This window comes from Erpetoichthys calabaricus, chromosome 2 (assembly GCF_900747795.2).
Source record: "Erpetoichthys calabaricus chromosome 2, fErpCal1.3, whole genome shotgun sequence".
Taxonomy (NCBI): domain Eukaryota; kingdom Metazoa; phylum Chordata; class Cladistia; order Polypteriformes; family Polypteridae; genus Erpetoichthys; species Erpetoichthys calabaricus.
Genome location: NC_041395.2, coordinates 220,585,204 through 220,600,149, shown reverse-complemented (window position 1 = coordinate 220,600,149; position 14,946 = coordinate 220,585,204). Strand labels below are relative to the sequence as shown.

The 14,946-nt window shown below is 39.4% G+C and overlaps 1 protein-coding gene across 3 annotated transcripts in view; it reads right to left on the bottom strand.

Moving 5' to 3' along the window:
* Nucleotides 1-14,946, bottom strand: part of LOC114646831 (transmembrane protein 150A-like) — a 102,308-nt gene that overhangs the window by 44,985 nt on the left and 42,377 nt on the right. For all 3 annotated transcript variants that reach the window (XM_028795191.2, XM_028795195.2, XM_028795192.2), the window contains 2 exons: nt 7,303-7,350; nt 2,316-2,402 (listed from right to left, as the gene is read on the bottom strand). In XM_028795191.2, the coding sequence (XP_028651024.1) occupies nt 2,316-2,402; nt 7,303-7,350 (135 nt within the window). The remainder of the gene's footprint in view (nt 1-2,315; nt 2,403-7,302; nt 7,351-14,946) is intronic.

The window sequence follows — 14,946 nt, the reverse complement described above, 5'->3', positions numbered from 1 at the left end:
CAATTTTACATTTAGCCAGCAGTCTATTAAAAGGCAGAAAATGTCAACAGTGACCAGCACATGAACTCTATATCTAGATGCTCTGAGGCAGTAATGCAAATTTCCACCTAGTATAAACTACATATTTTTTAATGTACATCTTTCAGTACAATTTTTAGTGTTCAAAGGTAAACATCAGGAACAAAGTAGAAAATATCTCTGGATAGGATGCAAGTTAATTTCAAGTTACAATTTCTCATACTGTACTAATTTACAACCACCATTTAACATAACATCCAAGCCTTTAGAATGTTAAGAGAAAACAAAAATCTCATGCTCAAAGACAGAAAACTGAAAAACATAAAATAAATACAAAATGTTCCTCACATGTTAGCATCATCCATTTCCCACACTGGTTTATCCTGAAGATGGAGCCCATTCCAGCAAGCATAGAGCACAAGGCACAAATAATTCCTGCACTTCCAGTCCATCGCAAGATGAACACACTCACACATAAACACACACTAAGGCTAATTTGGCAATGCCAATTCACCCAACTGGCATAATTTTATAGTATTTTTTAACAAGATGATCCTAAACAAATACATTACACTTACAACAAACATGCTGCTCTTAGACTGCACAGAGAGAAAGTGGGGCAGAAGTAGTGGCTGCAGAGAGCAATAATTTCAAAGTTGTTGTTGAATCAGAAAACAAGGTGATTTTATTTCAAGCAGCTACACTTAGCAACAATGTGCAATGAATCCAACTCTGAAGCAAGCCATGTTTGGCTCTGAATGTGCAACACTGATGTAATTGTTATGATGAGAACAAGTAACAGCATGAAGGGATGAAACACATCACACCAAACAGGCTCTTACTGCAGCAAACTTTGCATCTGTCAGCAGATTTGTAGTTCCAAATTAGACTTGCTTCTCCATTTTAATGCAAGGCAATGGGCACCTTACTCAGCTTTGCAAGGGGGTTCAGACTATACTAGCCAGACTGGTTGCTGTGAATGTTTGGCACCTTTCTGTACATTACGGGGGTTGGGTAGGAGATTATACAGTAGCAGACCTGACAACTGAAAGCCAAAAGATGACACAGAAACTACATGTGTCAGGTCTCAAGGCCATCCATTTTCTGGCATGTGGCTTAATGAAAGCTCATACATCTTCATTTAATGGTCTACCACAAACCTCTTTTAAATGAGAAGGTCCATTGAATGATACAGTGCACAAAAAAACCCTATCATCCAGTAAACCTTCACCCAGCAATCCAGGCTATGACAGACAAAGAGAAACTTTCCCCCTTGGAACATGCCTTTGAGCCAAATAAGACAGCCTTCATCCAGTAGAAGATCATCTACCTGACAACATAACCCCCAGACCAAGGCATTCTCCATTTGGTGACAAAGCCATTAGGTAGACAGACACAGCTTTACCCCCCAATACTGCCTCTGCCTGGTGGCACAGCAGTTAAACAGTGTTGGTTTCCATTTTTTGGCAGCTTGATCAGGAATAAACAGACAGCAGAAACAGCCTTCACCTAACAAGGCAACCTTTACCTGGCAAAACAACCTTCAAAAAGGCATCTTTTATTTGGTAACACGGCCAGAAAACATCTACAATCAGAGGAAGCCTCCATACATTCAGTGAAATATTCTCCAACCCAAAATAATGACAAAACTCAAAGATAAACAGACCATAAGGTAATTTTCAGCTTTGGCAGTCTCCATTGAAGACAAATTGTACACTGACAACCTCTAATCAGTAATGCAACCTTCACAGAGAGAGACAGGGCTCCGATTATATTTGAAATATCCTGTTAGACAGTTTGTAGTTCACATTGCCTTCATTGCCTTTCCACACAGTTCCAACATTCACTTCACAGAGAAACTGAACCCACAATAGTCTTCATTCATTTAACTTTTAGGACTCAAAATATACAGTGTAAGACCTTCCTGCAGAGATCAGCACAGTACTTTTAATATTTACCTGAGTATATTTAAAGAATCATCTCTAGAAGAGCAGGGAGCAGAACAGGCTTAACCGTGAAAACCACCATAAATCACAGTAGTATTGATTGAGCTCCAAGGATCACTATGATTACATACTCTATATGCCCAGAATAACTTAAATTCTGAGAATGCCTCTGAGGCCAAAGGTACAAAACCAGGCCTCAGTGACCAGCCACAAAATGGTATGTGTAGTATTCTGGGAAAAAAAATGCCAGGTCAGCATCTTCTGCTGTTGAAGATGGTGGGTAGTACGAAGAAAGTTGGAGAAGGAGGAGAAAAAGCAAAAAGCGCAGTGGTGCAGAGACAGAAGACTTACCTTATAAAAGGTATGTTGTCAGGGATGCAACACAGGTCAGATCCCATCTGCATAACAAGAGGTTGCTCACAAGATTGATTGTACACCCTGATGATCAAAGAAAAATTAGTTAATGGCAATTGATTTCAGGTACTACAGCACATGGGAAGGCAAAAATTCCAAGCCTTTCCACCCTAAACCCATCTTGCCTCTTATCGTATCATATATTTTCTTTCTACTAGGTCCAGAAGTGCTTTTTCTATTTCTCCCTCCCTCTCCACTCTCACTCTGAGACCACCTTGCCCCAAACCCCTGACTCCCCCAAACTTAAGAACCCCAAGAATTGCTCCCACACTGAAAATTTGTTAATTTTCTTTTGACAGGGAGAAATGAGAAAGCTAAGAACTGGTAACTTAGAATGGAGTTTTAGCTTGCTCTGATGTGCAGCAGAATGTCTGGCGTTTGGACTTGCTCTGGTATTTCTTCTATAACTTCCATTGCCAGCCTCAAAGTAAGCACAAGGGAATTTCCCAAATTCCTGGCATGCTGTGAAGGATGCCATCCACCAGGTCACTGCCCACTCTTTTTATCAAAGAGACAATGTCACAGTATCCCTGGAACAGCTCACAAAGCCAAGTAAATATCAGGCCATATCTTGAATTCCAGAAACATGGTAATAAATTACTAATTATTCTGAAAGTGCCAGATTTCACCTTTTACCCTTAAATAGTCTACTTCTTTTAGATGGAAGTTTACTATGTGTGCCTTAGCTCTTCAACTCTAGTTTTTTTTTATTTATGACAGACAAGGGTAAGAGTTGGTAAATGTGAGGTGTGGGCAGATGTGTATCTGACTAGAGTGATGGTAAGAGGGTGAAAGGCAGTGAATAAGGTACAATGGTAAGTGGGAGCAAGAAAGAGTGATAGAAAGGGAGAGAGAGAGAGAAGAATAATAAAGAAGTTAACAATCAACTGCTTAGAGATATAAACTGATGCGAGAGTAGGGGGAGGTGAAAAAGCAGAAGAGCTAACCAGAACTGGGAAAGGAATGGCTGGATATCAAGGACAAAGAGTTGTGAGAATATGAATGAACACTGGAAGGTAAAAGGGGGCTGAGGGGATGGGATTTAAAAACTTAAGGGTCGAAGGCCAGATGATGAGTAAAAGTGAGTGGCAGCAAAATATTGAAGGGTTAACCACAATAAGAGAGACAACTGATGGGAATTAGGGGACAGGAAATGACTGAGGAAGTGGGACCAGTAAGAGGAGAGAAGAAAAGAGTGCTTGGAAACTCTGTTGAATTATTAAAGTCCCAGGAAATTTATGTTAAGAAGGTAGGTGTATCCATTGCAATTACGCTTATATATAAGCTTATCAGCTATCACATTTTTTGCTCAATTGCCTTGTGTCCCTGTGGGATCTTTCTGGGCAAACCATTTTCCTGCCTATTCCTGATTATTTCCTGCCTATTATAAAAATAGGCAAGTAAGATTAACTGCTCACTCTAAATTAGCCCAGTATGACTTACTGTTACTGGGTGTCTGACTGTCCCCTAATGTGAACTAGCATTATATCCAGGTGTCTGCCTTGCACATGATGCTGTTCAAAAAGATGCTCAAAATCAGTGACAAGGTAAAGGTATTGTGAGTTAAGAAAGTGAATAGATGCCCTTATTTCACTGTTGTTGCTGCCATATGTAAGCTTTGAGTCAAGATTACTCTTCAGTGTGTCTGCTATGAATCATAACAGTAAGGCTATATTATCAAATATATTCTGACTAACCAATGATCTTATTTGCAATTATATTATGCATGTCTCCCTTACATTAACATGTACAATATGTCCTTAATATTGGTGAGGAGTGGGGGTGGGCTGGATGTGAGCAATGATGTGTAAAGAAAGAGGCAAGCATGTTGAATCATGTGTAATCTGACAGATTGAGGTGAAGGCAGCGCTAAGGAGTATAGACTGGGAACCAGATAACTAAACTCGAAATCCTGGGAATTTCCTCACTAGCAGTACAGAGCCTCCACTAATGCACCATTCTGTTTGAGTGCTGGTCACAACTGGAGTGAAAATGGCCTGAAGCCAACCCTAATGCTTCCCTAGTTAACTTTTCAATGTGAATTGTTTACTTTCTTCACCAGAATTTATTAATAATTACTCTTTTTCACAGAAAGAGTCAATGCTAGCTTAATATTTAATGACCTGTTTAATGTGAGAAGGATGAATGTGTGGACCCAACACCTCGAGACAACTAAAAGACTCATAAGATAATATAAGATAACAATAATAATATAATAAGATACTAATATTTATAATAGGGCGGCACGGTGGCACAGTGGCAGCGCTGCTGCCTCACAGTTAGGAGACCTGGGTTTGCTTCCCGGGTCCTCCCAGCATGGAGTTTGCATGTTCTCCCTGTGTCTGCGTGGGTTTCCTCCCACAGTCCAAAGACATGCAGGTTAGGTGCATTGGCAGTCTTAAATTGTCCCTAGTGTGTGCTTGGCGTGTGAGTGTGTGTGCCCTGCGGTGGGCTGGTGCCCTGCCCGGGGTTTGTTTCCTGCCTTGCGCCCTGTGTTGGCTGGGATTGGCTCCAGCAGACCCCCGTGACCCTGTAGTTAGGATATAGTGGGTTGGAAAATGGATGGATGGATATTTATAATAATATAATAATAAGGTAATAGTAAAATTCTAAAAAGCTAAAATTTGAACCAAACACTGTCTGAAAACAACCTACATCTAGCATTGGTAGATCTTCAATGAATGGTATATGGGATATCAAAAATCAATAAAGATGACCAAGGTCTGACCAGGGGCCTCATGCATAACGGCGTGCGTAGAATTCACACTATGACATGATGCAAGCACAAAAGCGGAAATGTGCTTATGCACAAAAAAATCCAGATGCATAAATCTGTACGAACGCCCCAACTCCTCCCAGAATTATGCCTCTCTGAATATGCAAATCAATATAAATAGCCCTTAAGATCAGCTTTCTGTGAAAAGACAATGGCAAAAGCACGAGGGAAAATAGAAGGATTTCAGCGAATACCAAGTGGAGGCAAGGAAAAACTTACTATTTGTTGGTTTAAACAGTGGTATAAACAATAAAAGGAAGTTGATCGAGTGACATAGCGTGTTGGAGAAACTCGAAAGCTCAAGTTCACAAAGTCGCACAGTGCCCGAAATAAAAAAGAAGCCGTCACATATCAAAGTCGCAGTGAAAAGACGAGTCGTAGCCCACCGTCTCAGTGTCATATGAAAGCTTATTAGGGTACAGAGAAAAAAAAATAGGCACACAGTGGGGAAAAAGCACGAAATGTCACCTTTAATCTCTAAATTTCCACTTTAATCACGTAGTTTATTTTGTCATTAAAGTAGAACATCATAAACTTCATCTTAAAATCGTTTAATGTTTAGTTTCTCAAATCCCATCGTAACTAAAATAGCATGTTAAATGATTTGTTTTGTATTTGATCTTCTATGTGCTCTATGTGTATGAATCACTACGTGCTTCCGGGCTTTCTCTTTCTCCGACAGGACACAGAATCCATTACATTTGTAATATTACAGCTCTCTGAATAATTAAAATACTGAGATGTATACATGATATAATTTTCACGATGACAGGAGTTAAAGCATGTTATTAAACATGGGAACACAGTGGCGCAGTGATTGTTCATGTCTCACGTAAGATGCTTGCTGCGCCATGCGCGACCGTCAATGAAATACTTTATTGTAGCAGTACTGTCTCTTTCAAACGTACTAACCTCCAATTCCTGTCCTTACTTTTCTTTCTCCAAATACCCAATCGCCACACAATCATCTCTATAATAGACATTAAGCCATCTGTAAGCTTAGAATGCCGATTCTTCAAAACTTTTAAGGAACATTGAAATATCTTCGTAGTACGTGTTTAATTATTCTATCCATCTATCCTTCCAGCACCAGCAAGAATACAGTGCGAGGCAGGAACAATCTGTGAACGGAGTGGCAGCGCCTCGCTAGCGATGCGGCACCGTGTCCTCACATGTTTAATTATTAACAATATAGATTATTTAAATGAAGTTAAAGTTTTATCTGTATAATATAATAAACATATTTTGCTGCATTTCATCTTAAAAATGATATTGTCATCATATGTAAATACGCGCTTTATAAATTGGCTCAGGTTGTGCAATATTATAACTATCGCAAGTTTACAGTGAGGTAATTGTACTTATAGGTACAAACAGTTCTACAAGGAGCACTTGATGGACTGATTGAGTGCATTTATAGTTCTTGGGGTGAAACTGTTTCTGAACCACGAGGTCAGTATAGGAAAGGCTCTAAAACGTTTGCCGTACGAGAGCAGTTCAACAGACAGCATGGCTGAGGCAGCGTGTGCTAGATGCTTTATACCTATAATTCTCTTTACGATCAGCTGCTATAGATCTGTGATTCCCCACTCAGATACTGAACAGTGATATAAATACCAGTGGTGTAGTGAGAGTAATATGGAAAAAGATGATCCGCTGTGGCAACCCTTAACGGGAGCAACTGAAAGAAGAAGAAAAAGAAGAAGGTGCAGTGAGAGTAACAACGCTAAAGCAGCTATTGTATTTAGAATAGTTTGACTATTCTGTGGACCATTATATTGTTACAGGTTAATTACAATCAGATGCATTAAACTAATAAACGATATGCGGTTAATTTCAGTGTATTTATAAAGCCGCGTCAGGGATGTGGATCTAAAAAAGAAAGGGTAACCACACAGGAACAGTAGCACTGCTTTGACGCTGGGTGCCGCCAGTTTGCAAAACCAAGCGGAGAACTTGTGTAGGCCAGGGTATGAGCTACTGTGGAAATGTGCGTGGCTTTACATTAAGTTTAGGTTTTATACATCGCGATTTGAATGTGGAAACGTTCTTACGCAACATTTTTGTGCGTATGCACTGTTTATACATGAGGCCCCAGATGACTAGAGAAAGAAAAAAAGGAAGGAAATCAAGCAGGAATTACCGTACCAGTTATCCACAGGGCAGACGTGCTTATTGCTCAAGGCCATTGCATATCTGCAAAAGAGAAATCACAAAATATTCATAATTAACATCTGCAAGACCTACCAAACCAAGAATGAGCTAAATCACAAGAAGCCCCCGTATTCTCCGTCACAGCACTACTAGCTAAAAGACCTAATTTCAGTACCTTCCACAATCTACAATCAGGTGTTAACACGAAAGCAAAACTAGACAAGGTCATTGAAGCCTAATTCGCAAAACAGTATCAATCATCAGACATCCATCTATTTGACCAAAAGAAGCTCAGTTCAGCCAGTGGTTAAGGGCCAATTAAGAGCACTTGAAGCTCTCAATCAGCAAGGCTAACAAATTGTGAAGGGACACAGAGCAGCAAAAAAAACATGCAACTGGACATTGGGTATGGCTGGGGGTTGGGAGTTGCCATGGAAGCAATAGTTACATGGAGAAATCTCACTATGTGACACCTTATAACAGTCACATGACCTGATCATTTGTCACTAAACTGTAAACATGTTCTTAGAATACAATCAAACTTCATTTTACACAGCAGCTAAAACACTGTGCAGGTGTGTGTCAAACAGTGTGGTGTAGTGGCCAAGACATTGGACTTTAGGCTACAAGATGAAAAGTTCTACCCTCCTCTTCATCTCTCGAGGAAGTCATTTTTTTTCTGCCTGTGCTCCAAATTAGAAAATAACGTCTGCAGATAATTTTAACATATGCTGTACATTAATTTGACTTGGAAAATGTGTCTTTCAAATGTGCAGTAACAATAAAAATGTTGTTACTTCTTTCTATAATTGCTGCACTTGTATATTAAGTAACTTGCTCAGGATCATCAAGTGTATCATCTGTAACCTTCAGCTTCATAGCTGCATACCTCCTCCACATAAGTGCTGGTTTACACACGGAATCTGAACTTCCATGATTGTTCCATCCCTTCAATTCTGGTATGTGTTTTCTTTGTCATTTGTCCCAGTAGGTCTCAAAACACAGGGCATGTCCTGGGATATTTTAGCAGAATTCTTTCATTTTTCCCATAATCGAAAAATTCCACTAAAATATCCCAGGACAATTTTTAATATTAGATAATAAGGTCCTTGTGTCTAATATTACAACAGGGGGACCATCAGGGGGAATTATCTTCTAATTTTTCATATTATGATCTGAACAGCACTCAACTTGACCCCATTAAAATGCCATTTTGCATATATACACTTTCTGTGCAAGTACTTTAATTTCAGTAGTATTTTAAAGGGTAAAAGACGACATTTAGGAAATTGAGTTTTGAATTAAAAAAAATTGGATTCAAGAAGAGAAATACAGTGGAACTTCGGTTCACGACCATAATTCGTTCCAAAACTCTGGTCGTAAACCGAGTTGGTCGTGAACCAAAGCAATTTCTCCCATAGGATTGTATGTAAATACAATTAATCCGTTCCAGACCGTACGAACTGTATGTAAATATATATATATTTTAGTTTTTAAGCACAAATATAGTTAATTATACCATAGAATGCACAGCGTAATGGTAAACTAAATGTAAAAACATTGAATAACACTGAGAAAACCTTGAACAACAGAGAAAACTAACACTGCAATAGTTCGCGCTATAGTGCTAGGAACCGCTCGCTAAAAACACTTTTTTAATGAGTTTTAAGCACAGGGGAAAAAATGAACATTTGAAAAATCCGTAATTTAATAAACCACCAAGAAAAGTAACATTGCAACAATGCAGGCTACGAACCGATCACTGTAAATAGAACTGAAAACAAAAACAAGCCTTCCCTACCTTATGTGTCCCTCGCTCGCTCTCTCTCTCGCGCGCCTGTGTGTGTGGCTCTCTTTTGCGAGCCTGGAGCGCCTGTGTGTGTGTCTCTCTAGCGCGCTCCGCCTCTCTCTCCTGCGCCTGTGTATGTGTGCATGCGTCTCTCTTTTGCGAGCCTTGAGTGCCTGTGTGTGTGTCTACTCCTGTGTGTGTGCGTGCGCCTCTCCCGCGCCTGTGTGTGTGTGCGTGTGTCTTTCTTTTGCGAGCCTGGAGCACCTGTGTGTGTTGTCACGCTTGGGTCACAGATTTGCACAGAGACACAGGAGGTTGTAGAAAAAAAGGAACTTTATTCAAAGCACTGCATACAAACATTTGTCTCTTTTCAACAGTTTAAACATGCTCCATGACAAGTCAGAGATGACAGCTCCGCCAGGAGCAGAGAATGTCTGAGAGAGAGAAGGAATAGCAAGCAACCAATTTAACAAACTGAAAGAAGCCCGTACAGGCTTTTTAAGAAGGCGGAGCACCATACGAGAGGCATATTACGCGACAGAGCTGGCCGGAAGGGAAAGCAGGAATGTGAAGGTAGTCTGTCCATGTTTCTTAGGGGTTTTCCCAGGGGCATCTGTATTCTCTGGGGGTGCGATCAGCTTCGCAGCTCACAGTGTGTCTCTCTAGAGCGCTCCTGTGTGTGTGCGCGCACCTCTCTCGCCCGTGCTCCTGTGTGTGTGCGCGGCTCTCTCTGTCTCGCACTGCCTGTGTGTGCCTCTGTCTCTCCCACTGCCTCTATGTGTGTGTGTGTGTGTCACGCTCTCTCGCTCTCTCTCTTGCTCGCTGCACAGGAAATGCACAGGGAGACACTGAACATGAACAAACCGAAAGGGAACCTGGCTTGTTTGTATACCGAGATTGTGTGGTCGTGAACCGAGGCAAATGTTTGGTGAACTTTTTGGTCGTAAACCGAGTTGTACGTGTACCGAGACGTTCATGAACCGAGGTTCCACTGTATACCATATGCCAGGCATAAGGAGGTAATTGTTACAAATAAGGAAGTTTGTGTTGGAGAGAAAAGAAGAGTTCACCTCATCACCAGCACAGACTGCTGTACTTATTGCCCCCAACTCCACAAATACACAAGACTGGTTAAATTTGTGTATTTCTTAGGACATCCTAGTAAAGACTCAGGGTGGCCCAAAACAATGCTAGACGGGCTACTTGACGCATTCTCTAAAGGCCTTCTCCATTCCACACAGGCAGGTTGAGACACTCACAGGTTGGAGATGGATCATCATCAAAGGTCTCTGACACTTCATGCAACAAGGGACCTATCAACAAAAGGAGAAGAGAGTAGCAAGACATTTCTATTGACGCCAACCTACTGCACCTGAGGAACAATTCCTCTGCCCATTGTATCTCCGGGTCTGCCTTTCTTGAATTGGGCTGCTCTCCTACCAGCATACACACAGGTGGGAGAGTGACAGAAATAGACAAATACATGGACAGGGTTATCTTTGGATTGACGGACAGCCATGACTGGCAAAGGCTACTGGTTGCTGGCAGAGGGTGCTATTACTTTATCCACTCACATCCACATGCATAACTGCATATTTCTGAATTTCCAGGGAGATTCTACTGGGGCAATTTATCACTAATTTAGAAAAAAAGCACTCTGTGTCACCACTTTCACGAATATACATCTATACTTCTGAAGCTATAGTGTTATTCTATGAAAACAACTGCTTATTTGCAGTCTTATTTTTCCTTTTTTCTGTACCACTGCTCTATGGACTTTAAAGCAGACCATAGTTTCTTTGATTTCTATATTTTATACTGGACTTAATTATAAGTAATTATTTTTTAAAGAGTGTGAGACAACTATTGTAACTTTCTATGCATAAATTTATTTTACATTTAAATTTTATTTTATTTGTTAAGAACCAACCTTAGAATCCATTGCAAGGCACATTCATGCTCACTCCCACACTTACAATATACACAGCAACCTATACATAGCAACCAATCTAATATTCACCTCTTTTGGATTTGGAAGGAAACAAGTGTAGAACGGTAAACACAAACATAAGGAGAATGGCCAAACTCATCTTCTCAGATCCCAAAGACAAACATTTTGGGGTAATCTGAAAAACCCAAACAGACCTATAATTGGTAAGTTTCAGTACACCAGCAGATGTGCCCTGAAATGCTGTGGTATTGCATGAAGGATTGGTTCCTCCCTTTTACTTGAAGCTGTCACCATAGGCTTTGAGTACATTTTATCATAAACTATATGTAGGAATACTTCCCTTCAAAAATGTAATTTCTGGCTGATAGTTATTGGTGTATTTCACATTTGTAAGCAGCATTTTTATAATAATTGTATAGCCATGAACAGCTATATGTGTCTATTTATTTATTTTTTCATTAACTGAGACACCCTTAGGTTGAATAGTTTAATGTAGAGGAAGTGCAGGGCTTAAGGCTTGCTCTTTTTAATGGGAGTTAATGAGGTGTTTAGCAGAAGTCCAAAATTTTGTTTGAAGTGTTTGCGCCTCTGGGGTTTCATTCCACACTGGAGGAATGTGACCAGCCGCCCCAACCTAACCACCTCCCAATAAACCATGTAATAAAGCAGATGTTAGCTGCAGAAATAGGTTGCCACAACTTAATTTGTCATGCTTTTGCACATTAGCCTCATTAATATGTGCACTAGGAAGAAAGACTTCTGTATATAGAAACAAAACTCTGAATGCAAAGCCCCAACTCTAGCAATTTCAAGTGAATGGGAGAATCCAGTCCCAGAAAGTACACATGAAAGTATAGGGTGGTCCAGATCTAATTATGCACCTTTTAATGCAATGCAGGAAAACAATGCAAGACAAAATAATTGTTCGAAATATATTGTAATAAACGAATGCAGGGCAGGTGCTGCCATCTATCGGCAACAAAAATAATTTTTTGTGAATTCTCTATGTAATAAACTTAATAAGTTATAGCGTAATGAAAATTGCATAATTGCATAATTAGATCTGGACCACCCTCAAGAGAACTAGAGGAAATGTAAAGTTAAAACTCAAAATTAACAAACACAAAGAGGATAAAGCACTGAGTTGAAATTATTCTGCCAAAAAGGAAAGCAACTTCATATGTACTGTTTATGTTTATGAGCATTTTCACATTCACATCTTACTCTTTGTTATCTTTATTTCATGGTTCCACTCCTTTGCTTTGGCTGTCTAAACTGTGGTAAGCCACTTTTTTGTAAAGCCTTGTTTTGCCTTGGTTTTTTTTTAAGTTTAGCTATTTTTCACATGTTTCTACCTCTTTTGCAGTCAGGTGCTCTGTCAGCAATTTAGACCACTGCTAATACATAGACATCTAAACTCTTTATTGGAGGTATCCAAAATTTAATAGTTTTTGTGTAGAAGTCTAATTTCTTGTCCTTTATTTAGGAATGTGCGCTTCCTACAAGGGATTAACATGTTCAGGACCACCCTTCGCATTTTATTAGATACTTATGGATTAACTTCTTATTTTTATTGTTGGTGCATGATTCAATTCACAAATTTTATTTAAAAACAATAATCAGGAATAAAAGTTGCTGCAAAAAATGACATAATCTTAATTAGTGTTGTAAGCATAAGAGTTGAAAATAAGAAGGTTTGCAAACACAAACAACTCACATTAGACAAGGCTAGCATTTCGCCCATTACAGACAACAGGGGCCCAGTTTAACTATAAGTTTTCATCTGAAGCCAGGAGCTTGCCCATATGAGTACTAGTTAAATGATCAGTTAAACCACCAAATTACTCTGTGATTCCAGTCTAAGTCACTTTCATCAGAGCATGCTTGAGGCCATATGGGTAAATACAAGGAATCCCCGTGAACTCAAGTGACTGCTTCATTACAAAAATCTCAAAACAGGTTGGGTGGGAAGTTTGGCAGTTACTGGAAGGTAAATTGAATTAGTAGGTTAATACTTCAACTTTTAGACTAATCCATGATTTGTCACATGGCCCAGTGGCAAGCCTTCTCCTTAAACAGACTGGTGGTCCAGTGGCCTTAAAGTAGTATGCTGTCAATTCAAAATGCATTTCAAAACTTACTGTAGACCCACCAAGCAACTCTTATTTAATTAAATAATTTCACCCATGTATTTACAATATTTATGGGCAGAAACTGAAATCAGTAGACTCTCAGTTCAAATACTAGTCCAACCACTGATTAAAGAACCTAAAGACTAGTACGCACACTGCAGTACACAGACTCTATGTTCACAGTACAGCAGCTAGTTCAGCGAACCATGTACTACACTTATTGGCTTTTTCATACAATTTATCTTTTCCATGCTGAAATGGCTATATTGTATACAAAAAGATGTCATTACAGGGTGATAATGTGTTTACTTCTTACCATTGCTCCAGACACCGAGTTCCTTTTCTGGCCTGACCAATTACTCTGCACATGCCTTAACCAGGTACTCTAGTTGGCTGCCAGCTCCTCCCACGGGTCATGTTAATTGCTGACTAGGCCTTTATGTGCATGACTGTGACTTGAACACAAGTACACATTTGATTCTAGATTTTAAATGATAAAACTCAAAACCAAGTTTCTCAACTACTTAAAATAAGTATGCCAATCAAGTGTTAAAATTTAACAAGGAAGCTTTAGTTTATTTTTTACGCAAGGATTTTGGAGAAGAGCCAGGAGAGGCAGGAGAAAGAGGTCCAAGAGGCTTTTCTAAGTCTCCAGCAGCTAAACAATAAAGAAGCTGTGCAAGTTAAACGTTTATGACAGAGCACTGAGGGCATGACCTCAGAAGGTCTGTCTGTTCATTCCTGTGTTGTTTGGTTTGGGTACAGGACAGAGCTAGTGTTAATAATCTGTGCAAGCTGGTTTGTAAAAGGTATGGGGTGAAAACTGGGTTATACCACATGGTCACATTGCCCTTTACTTTATTCCTACATGCTTGGTGCTATTTTAGACAGCCAAGAAAATACTGTATTATAATTCTGTGTTTATATAATTATTATAATTATTGTTATTAATATTATTATTATGTTTAACCTTATGTGGAAACAGCCCTTTCATAAACTGCTTTAAATTATGTTTTCTGAAAGAAGCCAAAAGAAACAGTCCCTGTGTTCTGCCAGTTTCTATATTTTGCAGTTAGTTGGTAAGTTAAATTTCTTTTGTGATCATGGTTTTAAATAATGTACTGGTTGTTAAGGTGGCACAGTTTCACATTACTGCTACCTCCAAACCCTTGAAACTCCTATTCAAGTCTTGATTGGGTGACTTTTGTATGGGCTTTGTATGTTTTTCCCATGTCTCTATAGCTTTTTTTTGTGTCTTTACCACTCTACATGTGCTTTATCATTGTCTGATTTTGACTTTGACCTTTAATGGCAAATATGGAAATAGCAAGGGTATTAGAAAAAACGTGAATTTTTAGGTTTAAAAGTCAAGGCAAAGGTAAAGAATTTAGGGGTAATCATCGACTCTCACCTAATCTTTAAATCGCATATTAATCAGATTATTGGGACTATAGCAAAAGTTAGACCTCTTATAACTTTGAAAGATGCTGAAAAATGTAGGGATGCCGCCAATCTAAATCGGACGAAGATTGGTAAATTGGCCAATCACAAAATCTGATCTTTTCAGCCCCTGTTTTTCTAAGATTTACAATAATTTAATTGCAGTGCTCCTTCATGCATGGTATTATGGTAGTTCAGCCAGCATACCTCTCTCTTTTCTTTTCTTTCTTTCTTTTTTTTGTAGCAATATTCCTCCTGTGTAAACAAAGAGCAGTCAAGGCTTGTTTTATCAGAGAGTGTAGCCTTTATGTTAAAGAAAGGGGAAT